We start from the raw sequence: 27,945 nt of genomic DNA on the forward strand, positions 1-27,945 counted from the left end.
CTGAACTCAACTCATTCCCTGTCGCACACATTTTTCTTTCTGTCTTTCCCATCTCAGTAGGAAAACCTAGATGCCACTGCCTGTTTTACCTCTCACATCCAATGAGTGGGTCACCAACTCCTTTTAATTCCATTTCCTGAAACTTTCTGCACTATAACCCCTCTGTTATTGATCCAATCATTATTTCAGTAGCCTCCTAAGCAGTTTCTCAGCATTTTGCATCAGAATTGATCTCAGTTCAGCTCAGTTCAGTCTCTCAGTCGTGTCTGACTCTTGGCGACCCCATGAATTGCAGCACGCCAGGCCTCCCTGTCCATCACCAACTCCCAGAGTCCACCCAAACCCACGTCCATCGAGTCGGTGATGCCATCCAGCCATCTCATCCTCTATCATCCCCTTCTCCTCCTGCCCCCAATCCTTCCCAGCACTAGGGTCTTTTCCAATGAGTCAACATTTCGCATCAGGTGGCCAAAGTATTGGAGTTTCAGCTTCAGCATCAGTCCTTCCAATGAACACCCAGGACTGATCTCCTTTAGGATGGACTGGTTGGACCTCCTTGCAGTCCAAGGGACTCTCAAGAGTCTTCTCCAACACCACAGTTCAAAAGCATCAACTCTTTGGTGCTCAGCTTTCTTCACCGTCCAACTCTCACATCCATACATGACCACTGGAAAAACCATAGCCTTGACTAGATGGACCTTTGTTGGCAAAGCAATGTCTCTGCTTTTAAATATGCTATCTAGGTTGGTCATAACTTTCCATCCAAGGAGTAAGCGTCTTTTAATTTCATGGCTACAATCACCATCTGCAGTGATTTTCAAGCCCCCAAAAATAAAGTCTGATACTGTTTCCACTGTTTCCCCATCTATTTTCCATGAAGTGATGGGACCAGATGCCATGATCTTAGTTTTCTGAACGTTGAGCTTTAAGCCAACTTTTTCACTCTCCTCCTTCATTTTCATCAATTTCATCACTTAAATTGAAGAAGGTATGGAAAACCACTAGACCATTCAGGTATGACCTAAATCAAATCCCTTATGATTATACAGTGGAAGTGAGAAATAGATCTGATAGACAGAGTGCCTGATGAACTATGGACGGAGCTTCGTGACATTGTACAGGAGACAGGGATCAAGACCATCCCCATGGAAAAGAAGTGCAAAAAAGCAAAATGGCTGTCTAAGGAGGCCTTACAAATAGCTATGAAAAGAAGAGAAGCGAAAAGCAAAGGAGAAAAGGAAAGATATTCCCATATGAATGCAGAGTTCCAAAGAATAGCCAGGAGAGATTTAAAAAAAGCCTTCCTCAGCGATCAATGCAAAGAAATAGAGGAAAACAACAGAATGGGAAAGACTAGAGATCTCTTCAAGAAAATTAGAGATACCAAGGGAACATTTCATGCAAAGATGGGTTCGATAAAGGACAGAAATGGTATGGATCTAAGAGAAGCAGAAGATATTAAGAAGAGATGGCAAGAATACACAGAAGAACTGTACAAAAAAGATCTTCACGACCCATATAACCATGATGGTGTGATCACTCACCTAGAGCCAGACATCCTGGAATGTGAAGTCAAGTGGGCCTTAGAAAGCATCACTACAAAGTTAGTAGAGGTGATGGAATTCCAGTTGAGCTGTTACAAATCCTGAAAGATGATGCTGTGAAAGTGCTGCACTCAATATGCCAGCAAATTTGGAAAACTCAGCAGTGGCCACAGGACTGGAAAAGGTCAGTTTTCATTCCAATCCCAAAGAAAGGCAATGCCAAAGAATGTTCGAACTACCACACAATTGCACTTATCTCACACACTGGTAAAGTAATGCTCAAAATTCTCCAAGCCAGGCTTCAGCAATACATGAACCGTGAACTTCCAGATGTTCAAGCTGGTTTTACTTTATTTTTTTTTTTAACTGCTTTATTATTTATTTATTATTGGCTGCCCTGGGTCTTTGTTGTTTTGCATGGGCTTCTCTCTAGTTGCATTGAATGGGGCTTCTTCCTGCAGCGCCTTCTCTTGTTGCGGGGCAAAGGCTATAGGCACGCAGGCTTCAGTAGTTGGGGCTTGCAGGCTTGGTTGCTCCCAGCATGTGGGATCTTCCTGGACCCAGGGTCAAACCCGTGTCCCCTGCGTTGGCAGGTGGATTCTTATCCACTGTACCACCAGGGAAGTCCTTACCTATACTGTCTTGATTACTGGAGCTTTGCAGTTGAGATTGAGATTTGGAGGTTTGAGATTGACAAGTGTGAGTTCCGCAGCTTTTTTTTTTCCCTCAACATTGATTTGACTATTATGGTTCTCATGAACTTTCTTGTGAATTTTAGGACCAGCTCGTCAGTTTATTTGAAGAGACCAGCTGGAATTTTGATAGAGATAACATTGAATCTGAAGATCCATTTGGGGAGTCTTGCCATCTAAACAACATTAACAATCCATGAACATAGGACTTCTCCCACTTACTTAGATCATTTGGAATTTCTTTCACTAGTGTTTGTAATTTTCAGAGTACACATTTTTTTTTTCACTTCTTTGATTAAAGTTATCCTTCAGCATTTTGTTCTTTTGGGGATTATTTTAAGTGGAATGATTTTATTTCATTTTTGGACTGCTCACTACAAGTGTATAGAAATACAAGTGATTTTGTACATCGATCTTGTTATCTTGCAACCTGCAGAATTTGTTTATTCTAATAATTTTTTGTGGATTTAAAAGGTTTCTATATACAAGATAACGGCGCTTGTGAACAGAGACTGTGCTTCTCGCCGCCTTCTGCTCCATCTTCCCGCCTGAGCTCCCTGGCCAGTGTGTGCACGCTCAGTCGTGTCCGACTCTTGCGACCCTGTGGCCTGTAGCCCACCAGGCTCCTCCGTCCATGGGATTCTCCAGGTAAGAGTCCTGGACTGGGTGCCATTGCTTCCTCCAGGGGTTGTCCTGGTCCAGGGATTGAACCTCTGTCTGTTGCATTGGCAGGTCCCTGGCTAGAACCTCCAGTAAATGGCTGGACAACCACGGGGAGGGGGGCCTTCTCATGTTGTTCCTGATCTTAGAGGGAAAGGATTCGGTCTTCATCACGGCTGCCTCCCCAACCCCAATCTTCAGCTCCCTCACTGAGGGCGCCGGGGGTGAGGGCTGTGCAGACCTGGCTCTCACAGGTCCCAGGCAGGCTCTCTGTGTCTGCCTGGGTTTTCCCATCCGAGGAAAGGGCCTGGCCGAAAGGAGGAGTGCTGCTGGCAGGAGGCCCACTGTGTGGCGTGCTACCGCTGTTTGCTGGAGGGGCGCGCCCCCGGCCCCACCGACGCCAGTTCCGGGGGTGGGGGACTCAGCCGGGTGCGCCTGCACCACGAGGCTGCCCCGGCCTCCTCCTCCATGGCGATGGGATGGGGCATGGTCCCCGGGCCCTACTCGAGCCCGCGGGTGGCAGCAGGTGCCCGGACTGGAGCTGACCAGCAGCGGGAGGCTGGCGACCCTCGCGGCCCTATCCCGTGACCCTGTCCCCTGTCCCATGGCTGGCACTGGGGACTCGGGAGCCAAAGGTTGCACGGGAGGGAGACACAGGCGCAAGCTCCAGGCCAGCACGTTAGGGGCGCCCGTGGCAGCGTCCAGCGTGAGCAGTGGGTCGTGGGGCGGGGCGCGGTGGGCGATGGCGGTGGCGCCAGACAAGCCCCGAGTGTTGGCGGCTGCCCGACGAGGACCTTGCGAGCGGCCGTCCAGCGACCGGCCGAGCGCATGCGCCCAAGCTGGTTTTAGAAAAGGCAGAGGAACCAGAGACCAAATTGCCAACCTCCGCTGATCATCGAAAAAGCAAGAGTTCCAAAAAAACATCTATTTCTGCTTTACTGACTACGCCAGAGCCTTCGACTGTGTGGACCACAACAAACTGTGGAAAATTCTGAAAGAGATGGGAATACCAGACCACCTGACCTGCCTCTTGAGAAACCTGTATGCAGGTCAGGAAGCAACAGTTAGAACTGGACATGGAACAACAGACTGGTTCCAAATAGGAAAAGGAGTACGTCAAGGCTGTCTATTGTCACCCTGCTTATTTAACTTCTATGCAGAGAACATCATGAGAAACGCTGGGCGGGAAGAAGCACAAGCTGGAGTCAAGATTGCCGGGAGAAATATCAACAAGCTCAGATGTGCAGACGACACCACCCTTACGGCAGAATTGATTTGCTCTAACACAAATCTAATAATGTCATTTCCTCTGTGCCTTCATTAGTAATTTAATTCTGAAAGAGGCCCATGCAACTCTGGGCCGCCTTAACGTATCAGTAACAGTTCCATCTACACTGAGCGCCCTGATGCTGTATCTTATGAGAGCCAGTGACACACTGAAGGTCCCGACGAGGGAAGCAGCCAGGACAGGGCGTGGCCCGAGCTCAGAGGTGCAGGAAAAGGCTGACGTAAACACTCACACGCAATCTATGGAAAGGAAACCTAGTGGGGACACAAAACTTCTTAATTTGAAGAACCATTTATAGTAGAGGAACAAGGCAACCTGAGCACCACAGGCCACATCAGAAGCATGGGGTCTAAGTGTAGCGATGTAGCTCAGGATCAGGATGGTAACCGACTGGGACGCTGTGTGACGCTGCAAATCCTCCTGCAGTAAAGACTGCAAGCAGAAGCTGGACCATCGCACCACGGGTGTTGTCAGCACACAGGATTTCTGAACAGCACAGGAGACTGATCTGAACGTTGGCTTGCTGAATGTAGGCTTAAGAGTGATTCACTGATGGCACGAACTACAAGATGAATAATTCACACTGATATTTTTTTGGATAACCAGGAAAATCATCCAGACATCTCCCTTCCTGATCAAATTCGGACTAATGCTTTCCACCTAGGAAGTAACTACAGATTCCTCTAAGGTAGCCATCAGGTAGTAGTTAACTGATATGAAAGAAAAGCATCATGCATTTGAGAATGTTTACTATGCAGTTTTTAATACTATAAAGACTTTGAAAATAAATGTAAATACAGGTAGCTATCAACAAGCTACATAAAAATGCTTTATATGCAAGAATATAAAATTCCCCTTCCTTTTTCACTTTGCTGCTATGGACGTCTTTGTGCTTTAAATTACATGGCACCTGGCCCCTACTTCTTGATCCTCTCAGGACCCATTTACAGAGGTATAGTAGAAAAAGTTAAAAAAAAATTTTTTTTGAAGACCAAAAGCATCTACTTATTGGACAACTCTAGGGTCTTTCTTAATGAGATACAGCCCATTTCTTTTTTCAGGTATTTGTACATTCTGGCTAGCCAAGAGTGAAGGGGAAGGTACTCTCAATCCAAGACACAAGTATTTTTCTCTTTTGGTTCAAGCAAAAAACCTTTGCAAGTAAAATCCCACTCAGAGATTGGTTCAAGATGGCATAGTAAGAGGACATGCGCTCAGCTCCTCCTGGGAGGGCGCTGATATCACAATTATTGAACAACCATCAAGAGGAGAACGCTGGAATCCACCAAAACAGATACCCATGTCCAAGCACAAAGGAGAAGTACACCAGTATTAGTAACCCAAACCATGAAATCACAAAAACTATCCCAGAGAAAGAAATCGATATACATAGTTTTCTAATGCTCTCCAGGGTCACAGTGAGTTCAGTAGACTTTTGGGGGGATGGTTCAGAACCTAATTACTATATATAAAACTGCTTCTATGGGACACTTTTATAACACCCCCAAATTAAAACAGGTCAGGACTATCTTTATGAAGATCTTAATGCTTTATCAGCAAATCTACTAGAAGGAAAATTACTTAAGCTGTAGCACTGAGAACAATTATGCAAATCTTTGAGTGGCAGAGGCTGCAGCACTAATAGCTAATAGATACTTCTTTTACTTGTCAAAAGGAAGCGATCATTTTCACCAGTAAAGTGCTGGGTTATTTCTCATTATCCATTAGTTCTCTCAAGAGTTACTCACAGCTGAAGAGTAGAACTCAAACTCTTGCTCAGGGAGAAAAGAATGCCAGCCATCTTCTATCACTTCAAACATGGGCCGGTAAAAGAAAGGGTACATCAGAGTGATGGAGTCCAGGGTAGATAACGCCTAGGGGAAAAAAGTAAAGAAAGAAAAAAGGAACGTGTCACAATTCCAAACATTTTCTATCTGCCAAATTGATATTCATCAAATATGGCCTAAAATGATGGACACCTAATTCATTTCTCTAACATTATATTTATCACTAGATACAATTATACCTTATTTTCAGCCTCTAACACGGTGTCTGGCACATAACACTCTATTAGCATTTGCTGAATGAACAAAAGAAGAAAACAATGTGTACACCTATTCTAGAAGAAAAATGAAAAAACCTTCTTCCTGATACCATGTAATAAGGCCTAAAGAAAAGGTTCAAATATTTCTGGGGATTAGAGAACAGGCTGCAGTTAACCAATAAGGCCCTGGCTCAAAATCCAGTTATTAACTACATATGTAAATTACTTAAAACCAGAGTTTCTGAGCAATTGTGAAAAAGCTTAGTAGCCAAAGAGTCAGACTGCTGGACTCAAGTTCCAGATGCCAGTGCCAACAGTGGCATTACGTAATGCGACCACTCCACGCCTCAGCTGTCAATGGAGGAAATAACTTCACAGGGCGACGCCGAGGGTTGTTGGGGCATGAAGAGAATGTGTGCAGCAGGGCTAAAATAGTCCCTGACACATAACAAACTCTGATTTCAGCTACCATATGCTCCACGTAGCCTCCATCAATGTGAAATTCCCTCCCTTCCTAGAGTGATCAAATGCCCTCATACCTGCATGCTACACTAACCCATTCTGAAACCGGGGCAGTAACTCCATGGCCCCAAAGTGAGCCTGCAGGTCATCCGAGGTACAGCGCCAAGGAACCCTGACTAGATGAAAGACTGAGAGACAGAACACCCCCTGTCACCTGGCGGTTTCATCCTTCTGCCAGGGGAGCTTTAGAAAGCATTTCTATGGCTAGAAAAACAAAGGCACAAAATCAATTAGCACAATTCAAACTGCTGTAATTTTGGAGACACTCAGCTGGAGGGGCTCGAGGGGCCCAACATCATGCTAACATCTCCAAGCTCTCAGAGTAAAGCTACCTCCTTCTAAGTCACAGAAAGATCACGTCAGTAGAACCTTTATTAAATTTTAAAATTTTATTATTTTACTACCTAAAAATATTCTTTGCAATATTAAAAATTTTCTTTCGGCTTTACTGCAGTATAAATTGATAAATAAAATGTAAAATATTTCTAACGTACAATGTGATGATTTGATACACAAACACACTGTAAAAGAGTCTCCCTCCTGAGTTAATTAACACACCCATCGCCTCACATCATCACCTCCTGCTGTTGCTTTTGAGAACATTTAAGTTCCCCTCTCTTGGCAAATTTCAGTTACATAATATAGTGTTATCAACCACAGTCTATGTTACACATTAGATTCTCAGGTCTTATAACTGAACATCTGTAACTTATACCAGACTCTCCCTATTTCACCCACCCCTAGCCCCGGGAAACCACTCTTCTACTCTCTGTTTCTATGTGTTTCCCTTTTTCATTTTTGAGATTCCACATATGAGTGATACCATGCAATATCTGTCTTTCTCTGTCTGGTTTATTTCAGTTAGCACAATGCCGTCTAGTTTCATTCACTGTTTGTTCATGCCATTGTTCATGCTGTTGTTTCAACTGGCAGGATTGCTTTCTTTTTGATGGCTGAATAATATTCCATTGTGTGTGTGAGTGTGTGTATGTACACATGTGCACTCACTGTATGTACAGTTTTCTTTATTCATCCATCCATCAACACACACTTAGGTTTTTATATACTTTGAATATTATGAATAATGCTGCAATAAACATAGGAATACAGATATCTCTTTAAAACAATCATTTTGTTTCCTTCAGATATACACCGAGAAGTGGGATTGCTGGATCAATGAAAGATCCTTTTTTAATTTCTTGAGGAACCTCCATACTATATTAATAGTGATTGATACAATCATTATTTTAAATCCATGTTCACAAACATTCCAGCAGGCAATAAGCACTGACTTGTCATGATTACATTTCATGCAGCTAGAGACAGAACTTTTCCTTTAAACACATTAATGCTCAAAGAAATAAAGTCATTTCAACCCTAAAGACAACCGAAACTACACAGAAAAAATGGTTCATCAGACTTTCTACAATAATTTAGAAAACTGAGCACTTGCCAATCATTCTTCCAATGGGATTCTACTTAGGGTAGCAGATTTTGAGTATATGAACTTCGATAATAAAGAATAGCTCAACTATGCTTTATAAGAATTCACTTATTACTACCAAATTATATCATGATATATGGAGGGACAGAGGAAAACTGGATGCCAGGAAAAGGCTAGAGGCCAAGTACACCATGTGTATGTACTATGCTGTGAAAACAATCAATAGAACATTCATTTTCTAAGGTCAGATTACAAGAGTGGCTCAGAATCCGAGACTTCTTTTCAGCCAAAAGGGCTTCTCCATAATCAGTCAGTTTCTACAGAATTTTACATAATATTTAATATGTATAGCTAAATAAGCAACTGATTAGTGTCAAATGCTAACAAAGCTAAGTAAATGCCATCAGAGTGCGGTAATAGGCTTTTTTGCCCTGTTTCTTCACCACAGGCAATTTCACTAACATCCACTGGCTATCTTACAAGTTATAAAAGGGATAAGAAAAAAAAATGTGCATGGGTCAGTGAAAATCCAACCCCACAACTGAAAAAAAAATAACATGCTCAACTGAAGTGGGTGAGCGGCACTACCTGGCCCAAAGAGCAAGACAGCATTTCCCTTCAACAGCCTAGAAGGTACAGTATGATTCTCACTCATGTCAACAAATTCAGCCAAGCCAACATTCCTATGTTATTCCCAAATGATGAATATGTAACACAAAGAGTTCAGCTTATCTTCTCCTTTTCATAAGAAAAATTTAGCAAAAGCAGAAAGAAAAATACTACATGCCATTTTCTCAGTACCATAACAGTTCTTCTATTTCTGTTCTTGTTTAAAAGCCAAAGGAAATCCTAATTACAGATTTAAGCCTTTCTGCCTCCTTTTAATAGTTAAGCCAATAGCATTTATTCTGCATACAAAGCCCATATTAGGCACTCAAAGACAGAAAGAAAAAAAAAACTCAATGTGTCTCTATAATTATCTAGAAAATACTATAAACATAAAGTTAACTGCTATAATTTAGTGGTAACGATTTAAAATAAAGCAATTTTAAAAATGAGTATATACCAAAATAGTTGGTTAAAGTGGGAAAGAAAATAGTGTGTCCCTTGGACTGCAAAGAGATCCAACCAGTCTATCCTGAAGGAGATCAGTCCTGGGTGTTCATTGGAAGGACTGATGTTGAAGCTGAAACTCTAATACTTTGGCCACCTGATGCGAAGAGCTGACTCATTGGAAAAGACACTGATGCTGGGAAAGACTGAGGGCAGGAGGAGAAGGGGGCGACAGAGGATGGGATGGTTGGATGGCATCACCGACTCAATGGACATGGGTTTGGGTGGACTCTGGGAGTTGGTGATGGACAGGGAGGCCTGGCGTGCTGCGGTTCATGGGGTCGCAAAGAGTCAGACACGACTGAGCAACTGAACTAAACTGATTCAATTAAAACACTAAATTATCCAAGTAAAATTTCTATTATTTGTAATCTGGACATATGTTCAATATCATTTCTATAAATATAAAATGAACACATCCTATCTCAAGCAAACAAGATATATGGAAATTCAAATTTACTATAAACAAACAAAAGACTACAATCATTGGTGATAATTACTTGCTTTACAAAAGAAGTAAGATTTTCAAAGTCTCAACATTTATAAACACACAATGGAATGTTATTCAGCCTTAAAAGGGAAGGAAATCCTGTCACATGCTACAACATAGATGAACCCAGAAGAATAAGTAACATTAATAACTGCTATAAGTCAATAAAATCTTTTTACATTCCTGTAACAATGATTCAGGGTAAAGCTTTGCATTCAGTCTTCCAGATTTGAGTCACAGAATATGACTCAAATGATATTTATCTAAAAAAAAAACATAAGAGTTACAGTGAATCAGAAAATAAAGTTCCTTCTTTTATCACATTTTGTTTCCAAAACACTTACCTCAATGGAACTGGCTATATTCAAACATTCTTCCATTCCAGGAATATCCAACTGAATAATTCGAAAATCCTTACATTTTATGATGATGGTACCCAGTGGTCCCACAAATCTATAAAAAAATCATAAATTATGCTTAGGGACATATATACTCCCAACTCAAAAGTATATGATTATTTCTTCAAAAAGAGGTGGTTAGTTGTAATCACCAGCTATACAGGCAGACCTTGTTTTATTGTACTCACTTTATTGAGCTTCCCAGATAGTGTGTTTCTTAAAGATTGAATGTTTGTTGCAACTCTGTCCAGCAAGTCTATGGGCACCATTTTTCTAACAGCATTTGCTCACTTCATCTCTCTGCATCATATTTTGGTAATTGTTACAATATTCCAAGCCTTATTATTGTTGTTGCTATTTTGTTATACTTGTCATGGTGCTTTGTGATCAGTGGGCTTCGATATTACTACTGTAACTGTTTTGGGGCACCAGTAACCATGCCCATATATGACAGCAAACTTAACTGATAAGTAAGCGTCTTCTGACTGCTACACCAACTGGCTGCTTCCCATCTTCCTCCCTCTCCTCAAGCCTCCCTATTTCCTTAGACACAACAATATTGAAATTAAGCCAATTAATAACTCTATAATGCCCTCTAAGAGCTCAAATGCAAGGAAGAGTCACACATCTCACTTTTACATCAAAAGCTAAAAAAGATTAGGGTTAGTAAGGAAGCCATGTCAGTTGAAATAGGCCAAAAGTTAGGGCTCTTATGCCAAATAGTTAGCAAGTTGTGAATGCAAAGCAAAGTCCTTGAAGGAAATTAAAACTGTTACTCCAGTGAAAATAAGAATGATAAGAAAACAAAAAAAGCCTAAGTGCTGATAGAAAGTTTAAGATCAATCAGCCATAACATTCCCTTAAGTCAAAGCCTAACCCAGAGCAAGGCCCTAACTCTAATTCTCTAAAGATGGAGACAGGAAAGAAACCTATGAAAGAAAAGTCTGAGGCAAGCAGAGGTTTGTCCATGAGATTTAAGGACAGAAGCTGTCTCCACCACATAAAAGGAAAGCAGCAAGTGCTGACGCAGAAGCAGCAGCAAGTTTTCCAGACACAGTTAAGGTAATTCATGAAGGTGGCTGCATTAAACAACAGATTTTCAATGCAGACAAAATAGCCTAGGGCTTTCCTAGTGGCTCGGTGGTAAAGAATCCACCTGCCAATGCAGGAGACACGGGTTCGATACCTGGTCCAGGAAGATCCCACACGCTGTGAAGCAACTAAGCCGATGCACCACAACTACTGAGCCCGTGCTCTAGAGCCGGGGAGCCGAACTTCTGACGCTCGTGCGCCGAGAGCCCGTGCTCCACAGCAAGAGAGGCCAGCGCAACGAGGAGCCATGCACCACAGTGAAGAGACGCCCCTGATCGCCGCAGCCCAGCAAGGAAGACCCAGCACAGCCAAAAATACATGAAACTTTGTAAAAAACAGCCTTATGTTGGAAGAAGATGGCATCCAGGACTTTCACAGCAAGAAAGAAGTCAATGCCTGGCTTCAAAGATTTTAAGGGCAGATATACTCTCCTCTGAGGGGATAATGTGAGTGGTGAATTAAAGCTGATGCCAATGCTCATTTACCATTTCCAAAGTCCTAGGGCCCTGAAAAATTATGTTACATCTACTCTGCCTGTGCTCTATAAATGGAACGACAAAAGTCTGGATGACGGCACATCTTTTTACAACAAGGTTTACTGAAAATGTTAAGCTCACTGTTGAGATCCACTGTTCAGAAAGAAAGATTCTTTTCAAAACACTGCTACTCACTGACAAGGCACCTGGTCACCTACTATCTGATGGAGACATACAATGACATACATGTTGTTTTCATGCCGGTTAACACAATGCCCATTCTGGAGACTGTGGATCCGACTTGATTTTCAAATCTTATTACTTAAGAAATAAATTTCATTAGACTATAGCTGCCATACATAGTGATTCTTCTAATGGAACCGGGCAAAGTAAACTGCAAACCTCCGGAAAGGATTCACCACTCTAGATGCCATTAAGAATATTCATGCTTCACGGAAGAAGTCAAAATATTAACATTAACAGGAGTTTGGAAGAAGCTGATTCTAACCCTGATGGATGATGTTGAGGGGTTCAAGACTTCAGTGGAGGAAGTCACTGCAGATGTGGTGGAAATAGCAAGAGAAATAGAATTAGAAGTAGCATGTGAAGTTGAACCACATGTTCAAGGAGTTGAACCAAGTGTTTTCTTGAAATGGAGTCTACCCCTGGTAAAGACTGTTGAAATGACAACAAGGAAATCTGAATATTACGTAAGCTTAGCTGATAAAGCACCAAGAAGGTTTGAGAAGACTGATTCTAACTTTGAGAAAAGTTCTACTGTGGGGAAAAACGCAATCAAACAGCACACTGCATGCTTCAGAGATTGTTCATGAAAGCAAACAGTCAATCAGTGTGGAAAACCTCACTTCTGTCTTATTTTAAGAAATTGTTAGAGCCACCTCAACCTTGAGCACCCACCACTCTGATCAGTCAGGGTTCATCAGCATTGAGGCAAGACCCTCCACTGGCAAAAAGGTTACAACTCGCTGAAGGCTCAGATGATAACTGGCATTTTGTTTAGCAATAAAGTATTTTTAAATTAAAAAAAAATTTTTCAGATATAATGCTATTGCACAGCTAACAGACTACACTATAGTGTATCACAGCTTTTATATGCATTGGGAAACCAAAAAATTCATGTGATTTATTGAGGTAGTCTCCAGACTACCAAACGTGCAACACCTCTGCTATGTGCCTATATTCAACTTCCTTCTCCCTTATTAGTTTAATGAAGGAAGAATCTCATGCCTCCATCATTAAAATTTGAGCCATGAATTACTTAAAATACATATATTAAAATTTTTTAATATATAAAGTTATTCACACTAGGCCAACTCATTTAGTGGAGATTATTAGGAGTCTTACTTCAAAGAATAAGAAAAATAAATCTGTAGTTGATGTATTAAGTGTTTGTATAGAGATATTTCTGAAGCATAGGAAAAACTGTTCATTTCAGATTTTACTTCCTTCCAAATTTGCAACAGTTGATTTGAAAAATAAGTATCTTTTTTTCCAGCCTTTAAAACCTATTAACTTGCAATATCTATTCTAAGTCAAGGAAAACTTCAGAGTAAAGGCCATATCTAATCATAAATTTTGTTACCAGTAAGTTTTGAATAAATTTGTTTTACCTTAGTTCGGATTTTTGTCTTCCTTTTCCTGTTGTTTTCTTTTGTCTACACTTGTTGATAGTTCTGACTTTCCTTTTGCTTTGCCACCAATTGCCCCAATTCTTTCACATTAATACTTGTGAATATTCCCTGAACTATGACTTCGTATACTGATCCAGAACTGGTAATTTTATTTATACTGTGCCTCGTTTAGGAAGAAGACTCCTACAGCTACTTGTCCTGAATTCTGTAAATACCCCCATGCCCAACATCACTGCACTGTGAATTTGGATAAGCGAAAATTATCAACATGGGTCAAATCCTAGCAAAGAAAATTCCATCGGAGATCCACAACTGATCAACACAGTGGAATGCCTCTTATAAAGTATATTTTGAAAATTCATATTCTTGTCACTTCCACTTCTGGCAAAGTTTGAATTTCAGGGACCATATTTACCCTACTACCTGAAACAACTAAAATAAGGAGGCAAAATATAAGGAAGAACCATTTTCAAGACACCGAACATCAAACAACAATTTTTAAGACATCGAACAAAGATCTCTGGGAGATGAGAAACAAGATGAGTCTGATGATTGTCCCAATGTACTGTTTTGAGATTTTCCAAGTTATAGTGAAGGCAGAGAAGAATTGGGAGGGGCTGATAGTCTGAGAAGACCATCTTTATTAGGAAAGAAGGAAATTAATGAAGAAAATTTTGGTCTCAAATTAGTGACCTCAGATTCCACTATACTAGAAATATACCAGCAAGTTGAATCCAAAGCAGAAAATATTAAGTAACAAAGATAAGAGAGGAAAAAATTAATAATAAAAAAAAAAGAGAGACAAGAGAAGATTGTAGGGAAAAACAAAGCAAAAGCGACTGCTTCAAAAGATCACTTAAGAGTGATGATCTTCTAGGCAGACACTAGGAAAAAAGAAAGTCACAACCTAACAATGCCAGAAATGAGAGGTTACAATCACACAGACTCCACAGACACTAAAAATATTGAGGGAATATCAGGGACAATTTTATGCCAATAAATTCAACAACGTAAATGATATGGACAAACTTCAAAGAAGACACAACTAAAGATCATTCAAGAACAAATAACTTGGTTAATTCTTTATCTGATAAATAAACTGAAATTTTCATTAAAATGTTTCCCACAAAGAAAACTCCAGTCCTGGGTGGCTTCACTGATGAATTCCAAAAAATATTTAAGGAAAAAATACTATCAAGTCAAGAAAAATTCTTCCAGAAAATTGAAGAAGAAACATTTACTTCTCAACTCACACCTAAAGTCTGGCATTTTCCTAACACAAAAACCAAAGACACGACAAGACAACTACAAACCAGCAGCCCTCATAAACTAGATATAAAATTTCTAAAAACATTAGCAAGTTAAATCCAACAATACATAAAAGAATAATCATGAGTAACTGAGGTTTATTCCAGAAATGCATGGTAGTTTTAACAAAGTAAGTTACTGTATTAAACTGAAAAAGAAAAACCATATGCTCATCCCAACAGATATAGAAAATGCATGACAAAATCCAACAGCCATTCAAGAATTTAAAATGGAACAAAACAACCCAACTCTCAGCCAACGAAGAACAGAAGTGAACTTCTTCAACCTAAAATAAAGCATTTACCAAAAGCAACTCTACCACTAAGAGTATACTTAATGGTAAAAGGCTGAATGCTTTCTCACCAACACCAGCAATACTACTAAGATTTCACTCACCACTTCTATTCAACACTGTGGAACCAGGGGCTTCCATGGTGGTCCAGTGGTTAAGAATCTTCCTTGCAATGCAGGGGACACGTGTTCGACCCCTGGTCTGGGAAGATCGCGCATGCTGCGAACAGCTAAGCCCGGGCCCCACAGCTAGTGAACCCGCCGCACAGCCTGCGAGCCACGAGTGCCGAGCCCAAGCGCTGCAGCGACCGAGGCCCGAGCGCTCCGGAGCCCCGTGTTCTGCAGAGAGGGAGGCCGCCGCAGCGCGGAGCCCGCGGGCAGGCCCCTCGGCTGCCACTGGAGAAAAGCCCGTGAGCAGCAGCCAAGGCAGGACAGCCAAAGACTGGTTTTTTAAGATTTTTAAAAATAAAAACATTGTACTACCAGTTACACCCAGTGCTACAGGGCAAGAAAACAAGTGGCATCGAGGTTGAAATGGAAGAAATAACACTGTTTTTAGTCGTAGATAACAACTGCCTACTTAGAAAATCTGAAGAAAGTTATTTTTAAAAAAAGCTATTTGAGTAAATGAATTTAGTAAAGCTGAAGGATACAAAAATATACAAAAATCAATAGCTTGCACGTCAATGGCAGGCTAGTAAGCAAATTATTTGCTCTCTCTGGAAATAAGTTGGCTTCCCAAGTGGCTCAGTAGTAAAGAATCGACCTGCCAAGAATGAGACTGAAGATCAACCTCTGGGTCAGGAAGATCCCTTGGAGAAGGAAATGGCAACTCACTCCAGCATTCTTGCCTGGAGAATTCCATGGGCAGAGGAGCCTGGTGGGCTACATACAGTTCATAGGTTGCAAAAGTGGGACACGACTAAACAACAACAAAACAACAATAACAAAAGAAATTAGCTAACCTTGAGAGTGGCAAGCCCTAAGATGACAACGTATGATAAAATACAGAAAGTTAAAAACTTGATTAATACAAATAAGTAATAGGAAGTAGAAATTTTAAAAATACCACTTGAAATAGCATCAAAATATGAAATACATAGGAGAAATTCTAACAAACGATGTAAAAGATCTAGAGTGAAAAATATCACACACTGCTGAAAATATTTGAGACCTAAATAGGATAAATGGAGCAACAGGTTTGTTCACTGTCAGAATACTCAGTATTAAGGTGTCAGATGCTAGCTCTCACCAAATTCCTTTATCAACAGATTCACCACAATCTGGACCAAAATCACAACTGGCTGGGACTTCCCTAGTAACCCCGTGGTTAAGAACCTGCCTGCCAGTGCAGGGACTATGGGTTCAACCCTGGTTCAGGAAGACCCCACATGCCATGGGGCAGCTAGGCCAGTGCGCATAACTACTTCAGTGAACAGTGACTGCAGCCACGAAGCCAAAGGATGCTTGCTGCTTGGAAGGAGAGCTATGACAAACCTAGTCAACATATTAAAAAGCAGAGACATCACTTTGCTGACAAAGGAACGTATACTCAAAGCTATGGTTTTTCTAGCAGTCACATACAGATGTGACAGCTAGACCATAAAGAAAGCTGAGTACTGAAGAACTGATGCTTTCAAACTGTGGTGCTGGAGAAGACCCTTGAGAGTCCTTGGTGAGCAAGATCAATCCAGTCCATCCTAAAGGAAATCAGTCCTGAATATTCATTGGAAGGCCTGATGCTGAAGCTGAAGCACCTTTGGCCACCTGATGTGAAGAGCTGACTCACTGGAAAAGACCCTGATGCTGGGAAAGACTGAAGGCACAAGAAGAAGGGGGTGATAAAGGGTGAGATGGTCAGATAGCATCATCGACTCAATTGACATGAATCTGAGCAAACTCTGGGAGATACTGAAGGACGGGGGGTCTGGCATGCTGTGGTGCGTGGGGTCCCAAAGAGATGAACATGACTTAAGGACAGAGCAGCAACAAACTATCCAACCACACATTAAAAGGATCATATACCATGCTCAAGTGAAGTTTATCCCAAGAATGCACACATTCTTCAGAATACACAGATCGATCAATTTGACATACCACGTTAACAAACGAAAGAATAAAAGTCATACGGTCATTTCAATAGACCCAAAAAAAGCTTTTTGACAAAATTTAACACCTGGCTCAGATGGAAAAGCATCTGCTAACAATGTGGGAGACCCATTTTCAATCCTTGGGTTGGGAAGATCTCCTGGAGAAGGAAATGGCAACCCACTCCAGTATTCTTGCCTGGAAAATCCCATGGACAGAGGAGCCTGGTAGGCTACGGTCCATGGGGTCACAAAGAATTGGACACGACTGAGCAACTTCACAGTATGATAAAAACTCCAGAAAATGGCCACAGAGGGAACCTACCTCAACATAATAAAGACCATATATGACAAACCCACAGCAAACATCTTTCTCAATGGTGAAAAACAGAAATGAAAGCATTTTCCCTAAGATCAGGAACAAGACAAGGATGTCCACTCTCACCACTCTTATTCAACACAGTTTTGGAAGTCCTGGCTCCGGCAATCAGGGAAGAAAAAGAAATAAACGAAATACAAATTGGAAAAAAAGAAGTAAAGCTGTCACTGTTTGCAAATGACCTGTTATTATACACAGAAAATCCTGAAGATTCCACCAGAAAACTACTGGACCTCATCAATGAGTTTGATAGTTTCAAGATACAAAATTAATGCACAGGGCTTCCCTGGTGGTCCAGTGGTTAAGAATCCACCTGCAATGCAGGTGCCACAGGTTCAATCCCTGGTCCAGGAAGATCCCATGTATCATGGAGCAACTAGGCCTGTGTACCACAACTACCAAGCCAGCACTCTCTAGAGACCGCAAGCCGCAACACTTGAGTCCATGCAGTGCAACAACTGAACCTCATGAGCCTAGAGCTTAAGCTCCAAGAGAGGCCACCACAATGAGAAGCCCATGCACTGCAATTAGAGAGTGCCCACACGCAGCAACAAAGACCCAGTGCAGTCAAAACTAAATGATGAATGCACGGAAAGTGAGATTAAGGAAACAATCCCATTTACCATCACAACAAAGGAATAAAATACCCACAAATAAATTTACCTAAGGAAAGAAAAGACCTGTACTCAGAAAACCATAAAATACTGATGAAAGAAATGAAAGAGGACACGAACAGGTGAAAAATATACCATGACTAATGCCGAAGAATTGATGCTTTTGAACTGTGATGCTGAAGACTCTTGAGAGTCCCTTGGACTGCAAGGAGATCAAACCAGTCAATCCTGAAGGAAATCAGTCCTGAGTATTCATTGGAAGGACTGACTGATGCTGAAGCTCCAATCCTTTGGCCACCTGGTGCGATGAACTGACTCATTATGAAAGACCCTGATGCTGGAAGAGATTGAGGGAAAGAGGAGAAGGGGACGACAGAGGATGAGATGGTTGGATGGCAACACCGACTCAGTGGACGTGAGTTTGAGCAAGCTCTGGGAGTTGGTGATGGGCAGGGAAGTCTGGTGTGCTGCAGTCCATGGGGTCGCAGGGTCAGACTCAACTGAGCGCCTGAACTGAACTGATACTACCCAAAGCCATCTACAGATTCAATGCATTTTCTATCAAAATTACTGGCAGTCTTCAGAGAATTAGAACAAAAAAATTTACAATTTGTAAGGAAACACAAAAGACCCCAAATAGTCAAAGCAAAGTTGAGAAAAAAAAAAAAAAAAAACAGAGGTGGAGGAATCAGGCTCTGCAATTTCAAACTACGTTACAAAGCTACAGGAATCAACAGTATGGTCCTGGCACAAAAACAGAAATATAGACCAATGGAACAAGACAGAAAGCCCAGAGATAAACCCAAGCACCTGTGATCACCTGATCTACAACAAAGGAGGCAAGAATATACAACGGAGAAAAAACAGCCTCTTCAATAAGTGGTGCTGGGAAATCTGGACAGCGGGAATGAAATCAGAACACTCCCTAACACCACACACAAAAATAAACTTAAAATGGATTAAAGACCTGAATGTAAGATCAGATACTACAAAACTCTTAGCTGAAAACAGGAAAAAAATCACTGTTTGACATAAATCAGAGCAAGATCTTTTTTGATCCACCTTCTAGAATAATGAAAATAAAAACAAAAAATAAATAATTGAGACCTAATTAAACTTAAAAGCTTTGGCACAACAAAAGAAACCATAAACAAGAAGAAAAGACAACCCTCAAAATGCGAGAAACTTTTTGCAAACAAAGTACTGACAAAGGATTAATATCCTTATATACAAACAGCTAATGGAGCATATATATATATACATATATATATATATATACACACACATATATATGTATATATAAAATAATCCAATCAAAATGGGCAAAAGACCTAAACAGACATCTCTCCAAAGAAGACATACTGATAGCTAACAAACACAAGAAAAGATGCTCAACATCACTAATTATTAGAAAAACAGAAATCAAAACTACAATAAGGTATTACACCTCACATCAGCCAAAATGGCCATCTTCAAAAAAATCTACAAACAATAATGCTGGAGAAGGTGTGGAGAAAAGGAGCCCCTTACAGCGTTGGTGGGCATGTAAACTGGCATAGCCACCATAGAGAACAGTATGGAGGCTCCTTAAGAAGCTAAATACAGATCTACCATACGACCCAAGAATCCCACTCTTAGGCATATACCCTGAGAAAAACACAACCCCCAAAAATGTAAGGATCCCAGTGTTCATGCAGATGCAGCACTGTTTACAACAGCCGGGACATGGAAGCAACCAAGATGGCCATCAAGAGACAAATGTATAAAGGTGATGTGGTACAAATAAACAAGGGAATATTACTCAGCCAGAAGATGGAATGAAATTGAGTCAGTTCTGTTAAGGTGGATGAACCTAGACCTGTCGTACAGAGTGAACTGAGTCAGAAACAGAAAAACAAACACTGTATATTAATGCATATACAGGGAATCTAGGAAGATGGCATTGCTGCACTGTTCGCAGGGCAGGGACAGGCGCAGACAGAGAAGGGACGTGTGGAGGCAGCCGGGAGGGGCAGAGTGAGAGCGTCGAGCTGACACACGCACGCGCTCGGGTGTAACGCGAGCCGGCAGGGAGCTGCTCCGCAGCTCGGGGGCAGCTCAGTGCTGCTCTCTGAAGACCCCAGAGGGGTGGGAGGGTGGGAGGGTGGGAGGGAGCGTCCAACGGCGAGGGGTATCGGTATACATATGGCTGATTCACGCTGTAGAGCTGAAACTAACACAACATTGTAAAGCAATTACATTCCAATAGGCAAAAAAATTAATACAAAACAAAAAGTAAATTCACAGGGAGGAATTCTCTGGTGGTCCAGTGGTTAGGATGTTGTGCTTTCACTGCAGCAAGTGCAGGTTCAATCCCCGGTCGGGGAACTAAGATCCTACCAGCTGCACTGTGTACCCAAAAATAAAGAAAGAACTAAATTTTTAAAAATTCACAGGGAAATGCAAATTACTTCAAATAACCAAAACAAGTATGAGTAAGAACAAAACTGGATATCTAATATATATCCAGTATAATTTAAAGATACTTCAACATTGTGGCAGCGATGGCATCAAACAGATCCACACAATAGAGAAGAAAGTCTAGAAATATATTCACTTATATATGGACAAATGAACGCAAAACAATTCACTGAAGAAAGGGCAGGCTTTTCAAGAAATGGTGCCACAACAATGAGACAGCTATACGGAAAAAAAGATTTTGTATCTTTATAGGAACCATACAGAAAACCAACTAAAAATGGATCATATATCCAAAACCCTAAAACTATAAAGCTTCTAGAAGAAAACCTGGGAGAAATCTTTGCGACCTCTGGTTAGGCAAAGATTTCTTAGGTAAGATAGCATGAGCCCAGTCTATAAAAGAACTATAAATCGTATGTCTTTAAATGTTTGCTCTCTGAAAGACACGGTTAAAGAGAATAAAAAGTCAAACCACAGACTGAGAGAACATTTGTGAATCTTATACTTGATAAAGGACTTGGATCACAATCTACTTAAACACCTCACAACTCAGTAACAGCCAAGGACTCTGGAAGACAGTGGGATCAGAAGAAATAAGAATCTCTCTTCCCACCTGGGTAACAACTGCACTGCCAGAATCTCTCTGATGTAACTACTTTGGAACGCTCATGTCTATTAAACTTCTAGGGAAAGACTTGGACAATAAATTGCAGTTAGTTTGGTATAGATTCAGCTCTTAATAAAAGAGCAGCTACCCATTCCCCACCCCTAGCCAAGTGGCAGGCAGCTGTGTACATGTTCCTAGAGCAACACTTTAGAGGAGCCAAGATGGGAAGAGAGGACCCTGTTCTTCAAACACCAGAAATCTGTGCTATGATCGCTGATTGCTAATTCTGATCACAGAGGTACAAAGAGGCAGGCAGCCACCGTTGCAATTCCTGCCATTGTCGTAGGCTGCCCCCACCTCCAAATGATGACTTCCAGTGGATTTAGACAGTCGGCTCTCTCCTCGGTTCTCTTCATTATTCACTTCTCCTCTTTCAGGAACCAGACACTAAAGATCAGCACATTCGAAAACAACTGTTCATTTAGGGAAAATTAAGAAGCAACTGACTGAACAAACCCAGGCTCAGCAAAGACCCGAGAAAACCTTAACTTTATACTCAGGCTGATCCTTGGCATCGAGACATCCCGTAACAGTCAAAAAAACAAAAACAGTAAACAAAAGAAACCACCCGAAACAAGAAACATCAAACTCCAAGGAAGAGGGAAAATCTGATCTCCAGAGTTACCACCTTATTAGGTTCAAGTGTCCAGTGTTGAGCAGAGAAAAAAAAAAATCACAAAGCAGAAAAATAAACAGGAGAGCATGGCCCGTTCAAAAGGTGAAAATAAATCAACAGAAACTGTCTCTGAAAGCTTGATGGAAGATGATGTATTAGACAAACACTAAAATAACACTCTTAAAGATGCTCAAAAAGCTAAAGGAAAATGTGGGTAAAGTCAAGAATATAATATGTGTGAACAAAATGGAAACATTAATAAAGAAATAGAAAACCTAAAAAGAAACCAAAAAATTCTGGAGCTCAAAAGTTTTAAGAACTGAAATGAAAAGTTCACAAGAGGGATTCAAAAGCAGATTCCCAAGAGGCAGAAGAAAAAAATTAGCAAACTTGAAGATTAAAAGATAAGACAATGGAAATTGTCAAGAGTGAAGAACAGAAAGAAAAAAGATTAAAGAAAAATGAACAGAACCTAAGGGACCTATGAGATACCAAAAGGCCGACCACCACACACAGAATGGGAGTTACAGAAAGAAAAGACAGAGAAGAGGGCAGAGAGAACGTCTGCAAACACAATGGCTGAAAATTTCTCAAATCTGATGAAAGACGTGACTCTAAACAAGAAGCTCAATGCAGTTCAAGTAAGATAAACTCAGAGTCCCACAACAAGAACTCAAGAATGTGGGACCCAAAAGACAGATGGCTAATATATTCAAAGTGTTAAAGGAGAAACTGTCAACTACATATCTGATAGCCTGCAAAACTGTCCCTCAAAAGTGAGGGAGAAATTAAGGCATTCCCAGATAAACAAAAGCTGAGGGAGTCTCTGACCACTAGACTTGCTCTACAAGTTACGCTCATGGGAGTCTGGCAAAGTGAACTAACAGGGCACTAGACAGTAGCTTGAAGCTATATGAAGAAATAAGATTTCAAAAAGGTAAATACATGGGCAATTATAAAGGCAGTATTACTGTAACTATGGGCTGTAACTGCATGTTTTATTTTATACATGATTTAAGAGACTAATAACATTTTAAAGAAATAGATTATGCCCTCAGGCTCAAAGCATGAAGATATAATTTTATGACATGTATGGAAAGGGATGGGGACAGAGCTATAAAGGAGTAGACTTTCTGTATTTTTTGAAATGAAGTTGGTATAAATTCAAATTAGAGTATTTTAACTGTAGGATGTTAAATTTAATCCCCATGGTAACCTTAAAGAAAACAGCCATAGAATAAACACAAAAATAAATGAAAAAAATTTAAACATTTCATTGCCATAAAATCAACTATACACAATAAAAGACATTAACGCAGGAGATGAGGGACCAAAAAGCTTTAAGGCATATACAGAACAAATAGCTCAATGACAAATAATTAACCTAAATGCAAGAGGATTAAACTCTTCAATTAAAGGACAGACATTGACAGAATGGATAAAAACATATGATCCCAACTATATACTCTCATAAGAGACACATTTGTGATCCAAAGATATAGACAAGTTGAAATTGAAGGGATGGTAGGAAAAGATATTCCAAGCAAACAACAACCAGAAGACAGCAAGGAAAGACTTTACTAATATTAGAAAAAATAGCTTATAAATAAAAAATGGTTATAAGAGACAAGGGACATTATCTACTAATAAAAGGTTCAACACAACAGGAAAGTATAACAATTATAAACATTTACACATCTAATGAAAATCAAATATATAAAGCAAAATCTAACAAAAGTAAATGGAGAAGTAGTTCTACAATAACAGATACCTTAATACCTCACTCACAATAATGGACAGAACAAACAGATATATACAAGGAAACAGAGGACTTAATACAATAAACTAACTTTAAACTAACTAGACCTAGCAGATATACACATGCTACCCAACAGGATAAACACACACACAGAAAATTTTCTGGGATAGACTGTATATTAGGCCACAAATCAAGTCTCAAGATATTTAAAAAGACAGATATGGGGGCTTTCCTGGCAGTCCAGTGGTTAAGACTTTGCCCTTCCATTGCAGGGGGCACGAGTTCAATCCCTGTTGGGGGAACTAAGATCCTGCATGCCACAGAGCATGGTCAAAAAAAAGACAGACATTATACAAACTGTCTTCTCTGACCATAGGGGATGAAGTCAGAAATCAGTAACAAAACCCAAATCTCAGTAAATTTAAGAAAACTGAAATCATATCAAGCATCTTTCCCAACCACAATGCTAAGAGATTAGGTATCAATTACAGGGAGGAAAAAAAAAAAAAAAACTGTGAAAAAAAATACAAATATACGGAGGCTAAACAATATCCTTGTAAACAACCGAGAGATCACTGATGAAATCAGAGAGGAAATAAAAAAGTGCCGAGAAACAAATGACAAGAGAAACACAACAACCCAAAACCTGTGGGCTGCAGACAAAGCAGTTCCAAGAGGGGATTTTACAGAGTACAACCCTACCTCGATAAAAGCATCAAATAAATATCCTGGCCTTACACCCAAAGCAATCAGAAAAGGAAGAACCCCCTCAAAAAAAAAAGGTAGCAGAAGGAAAGAAATCATAAAGATCATGGCAAAAATAAATTGAAAAGAAACGAAGAAAACAACATCAAAGATCAATAAAACTGAAAGCTGTTTTTTTTGAGAAGATAAAATAGATAAACCATCAGCTAGATTCCTTAAGAAAAAAAGGAATAAGACTCAAATCAGTAAACTTAGAAATATGAAAAAGGAGATTACAACTGACACTGGAAAATAAAAAAGACTCATAAGAGACTACTTTGAGCAACTATATGCCAATATGGACAACTTGGAAGAAATGTATAAATTCTTAGAAAAGTACAACCTTCTAAGACTGAACCAGAAAGAGAAAATACAAACAGATCAATCATAAGGACTGAAACCAAAACTATGATCAGGACTTTCCTGGTGGTCCATGGGTTAAGACTCGAAGTCCCAATGCAGGTAGCCAGGGGTTCGATCCCTTATCAAGAACTAGATCTCACATGCTGCAACTAAGACCCAACTGAGACAAATTAATGATTAAAAAAAAAAAAAAACCTATGATCAAAAATTTTCCAACAAACAAAAGCACAAGGCCAGATTGCTTCCCAGGAGAATTCTCTTAATATCAAACATTTAAAGATGAGCTAACACCTATCCTTCTCAAACTCTTCCCAGAAATTGCAGACAAAAGAAAACTTCCAAACTCATTCCAGCAGGCCAACATTCCCCTGATACAGAAACCAAAGATATCACACACACAAAAAAGAAAATTACAGGCCAATATCACTGATGAACATAAGATGCAAAAATCCTCAACAAAACACTAGCAAACAGAATCCAACATCACATTAAAAAGGATCATACACCATGATCAAGTGGGGTATATCTCATGGTTACAAGGATTCTTCAATATACATGAATTAATCCAAGTGACATACTATATTAACAAATTGAAAGATAAAAACCATATGATAATATTTTGATAGATGCAGGGAAGGACAAAATTAAATACCTAGTTATGATTAAAACTCTCTAGAAAGTGGGCACAGAGGGGGTCTCCCTCAACATAATAAAGGCCATATACAACAAATCCACAGCAAACAACCTGGTCAATGGTGAAAAACTGAAAGCATTTCCCCTAAGATGAGGAAAGACACAAGAGTGTGGATTCTTGCCACTCTTATAACATAGTCTTGGAAGTCCTAGCCATGGCAATCAAAGAGAAAGAAATAAAAATAATACAAACTGAAAAAGAAGAAGTAAAACTGTCACTGTTTGCAAATAACATAACTATACAAAGAAAATCCTAGAGATACCACCAGAAAACTATAGAGCTAATCAATGAATTTAATACAGTCACAGAATACAAAATTAATACACAGAAATCCCTTGCATCCTTATACACTCACAAAGAGAAATGAAGGAAACAATCCCATTTATCATTGCAACAAAAAGAATAAAATACCTAGGAATAAACCTACCAAAGGAGACAAAAGCCTGTACACAAAAAAGTTTAAGACAATCACGAAAAAAATCAAAGATGATACAAACAGATGGACACACAGCACATGTTCTTGGATTAGAAGAAAACTGTGAAAATGACCCAAAGCAATCTACACATTCAATTCAATCGCTATCAAATTACCAATGGCGTTTTTCACAGATCTAGAACAGAAAATTTTACAATTTGTATGGAAACCCTCAAGAGCCAAAGCAATCTTGAGAGAGAAAAACAGAGCTGGAGTAATCAAGCTTCCTGACTTCAGACTATACTACAAAGCCATAGTAATCAACAGAGTATAGTAATAGCACAAAAACAGAAATATCAATGTAGATAAATAGGGAGTCCAGAGATAAACCCATGCACCTATGGGCACCTTATCTTTGACAAAGGAGGCAAAAATATACAATGGAGGAAAGACCTTCTCTTCAATAAATGCTATTGGGAAAACTGGACAGCTACATGTAAAAGAATGAAATGAGAACACTTTGTAAAACCCTACTCAAAAATAAAATCAAAATGGATTAAAGAACTAAATGTAAGGCCAGACACTATAAAACTCTTAGAGGAAAAAAAAAGGCAGAACACTCTTTGACATAAATCACAGCAAGATTCCCTTGACCCACACCTTCTAGAGTAACGAAAAAAAAAAAAAAAAAATAGGATATAATTAAACTTAAAAGTTTTTGCACAGCAAAGGAAACCATAAACAAGACAATTCTCAGAATGGGAGAAAATAACTGCAAACAAAGCAACTGACAAAGGCTTAATTCCCAAAATATACAAGCAGCTTATAAAGTTCAGTTTCAAAAAAACAACCCAATAAAAACATGGGCAAAAAATTTAAATAGATGTCTCTTCAAAGAAGACATACAAATGGCCAACAAACAGATGAAATGATACTCAACATCACTCATTATTAGAGAAAAGCAAATCAAAACTATAATGACACACACCAGTGAGACTGGCCATTATCAAAAAATCTACTAACCATAAATGGAGAGGATGTGGATGCCCTGTTGATGGGAGTGTAAACTGATACAACCACTATGGAAAACAGTATGGAGGTTCTTTAAGAAACTAGGAATAAGACTACCATATGACCCAGCAATCCCACTACTGGGCATATACCCTGAGAAAATCATAATTCAAAAAAAACACACATACTCCAATGTTCACTGCAGCATTATCTGCAATAGCCTGGACACCAACAGATCAATGAACAAAGAAAATGTGTACATATATGCAACAATATTATTCAGTCATAAAAAGGAATGAAATTGGGTCATTTGTAGTGATGTGGATGAAACTAGAGTCTGTCATACTGAGTGAAGTTAAGTCAGAAAAGAGAAAAACAAATATTGCATACTAATGCATATATATAGAATCTAGAAAAATGGTACCTATTTGCAGGGCAGGAATAGAGATGCTGACGTAGAGACTGACTTTTTGGACACAGCAGGGGAAAAGAGGGTGGGACAAACCAAGAGTACAGCTGACACGATCACCACCAGGGTGAAACGACAGCTTGCAGAAAGCTGCTCAGCGTGGTGCTCTGCCAGGATGAGGGCGGGAGGGACTCAAGAGGTCGGGGACATACAGATGCTTATAGCGGATTTATGTTGTTGTTCAGCAGTAATTAACACAATACTGTAAAGCAATTATACTCCAATTAAAAACTCTCAAATTGTGAAAATTAATACATTTTTAAATAACCAACAGAGCAAAGAACAAATCACAAGGGAAATTATAAAGTACAGACAGAAATGTGAAAGCAAAAACACAATATTATAAAACTTATGGGGCGCAGCCAAAGCTTTATATATTACGTACACATATATGCATAGAACCACTTGATGTATGAAAAATCAGTCAAGGATGGGTTGTTAGATGATGGTTTTAGGAAAACTGACTTGCTGTATGGAGGACAAAAACAAGGTTAGATTCTTATCACACTTGAATGTAGAATCCAAATGGATTAAAGATCTAAAAATGAAGGGTAAAACTATAAAGATAATATGGAAGAAAATCTAGGAGAATATCCTAGTAATCCTGAAATAAAGAAGGACTTAAGTAACACTTAAAAAGCACAAACCACAAA

At 39.8% G+C, this 27,945-nt stretch overlaps 1 protein-coding gene across 2 annotated transcripts in view; it reads right to left on the bottom strand.

Moving 5' to 3' along the window:
• The window catches only part of MTMR9 (myotubularin related protein 9), a 112,532-nt gene that overhangs the window by 31,194 nt on the left and 53,393 nt on the right, over positions 1 to 27,945 (bottom strand). For both annotated transcript variants that reach the window (XM_061132863.1, XM_061132862.1), the window contains exons 2-3: positions 10,142 to 10,250; positions 5,933 to 6,058 (exon numbers count right to left, since the gene is read on the bottom strand). In XM_061132863.1, the coding sequence (XP_060988846.1) occupies positions 5,933 to 6,058; positions 10,142 to 10,177 (162 nt within the window). In that variant the 5' untranslated portion in view covers positions 10,178 to 10,250. The remainder of the gene's footprint in view (positions 1 to 5,932; positions 6,059 to 10,141; positions 10,251 to 27,945) is intronic.

This window comes from Dama dama, chromosome 29 (genome assembly GCF_033118175.1).
Source record: "Dama dama isolate Ldn47 chromosome 29, ASM3311817v1, whole genome shotgun sequence".
Classification (NCBI taxonomy): Eukaryota; Metazoa; Chordata; class Mammalia; order Artiodactyla; family Cervidae; genus Dama; species Dama dama.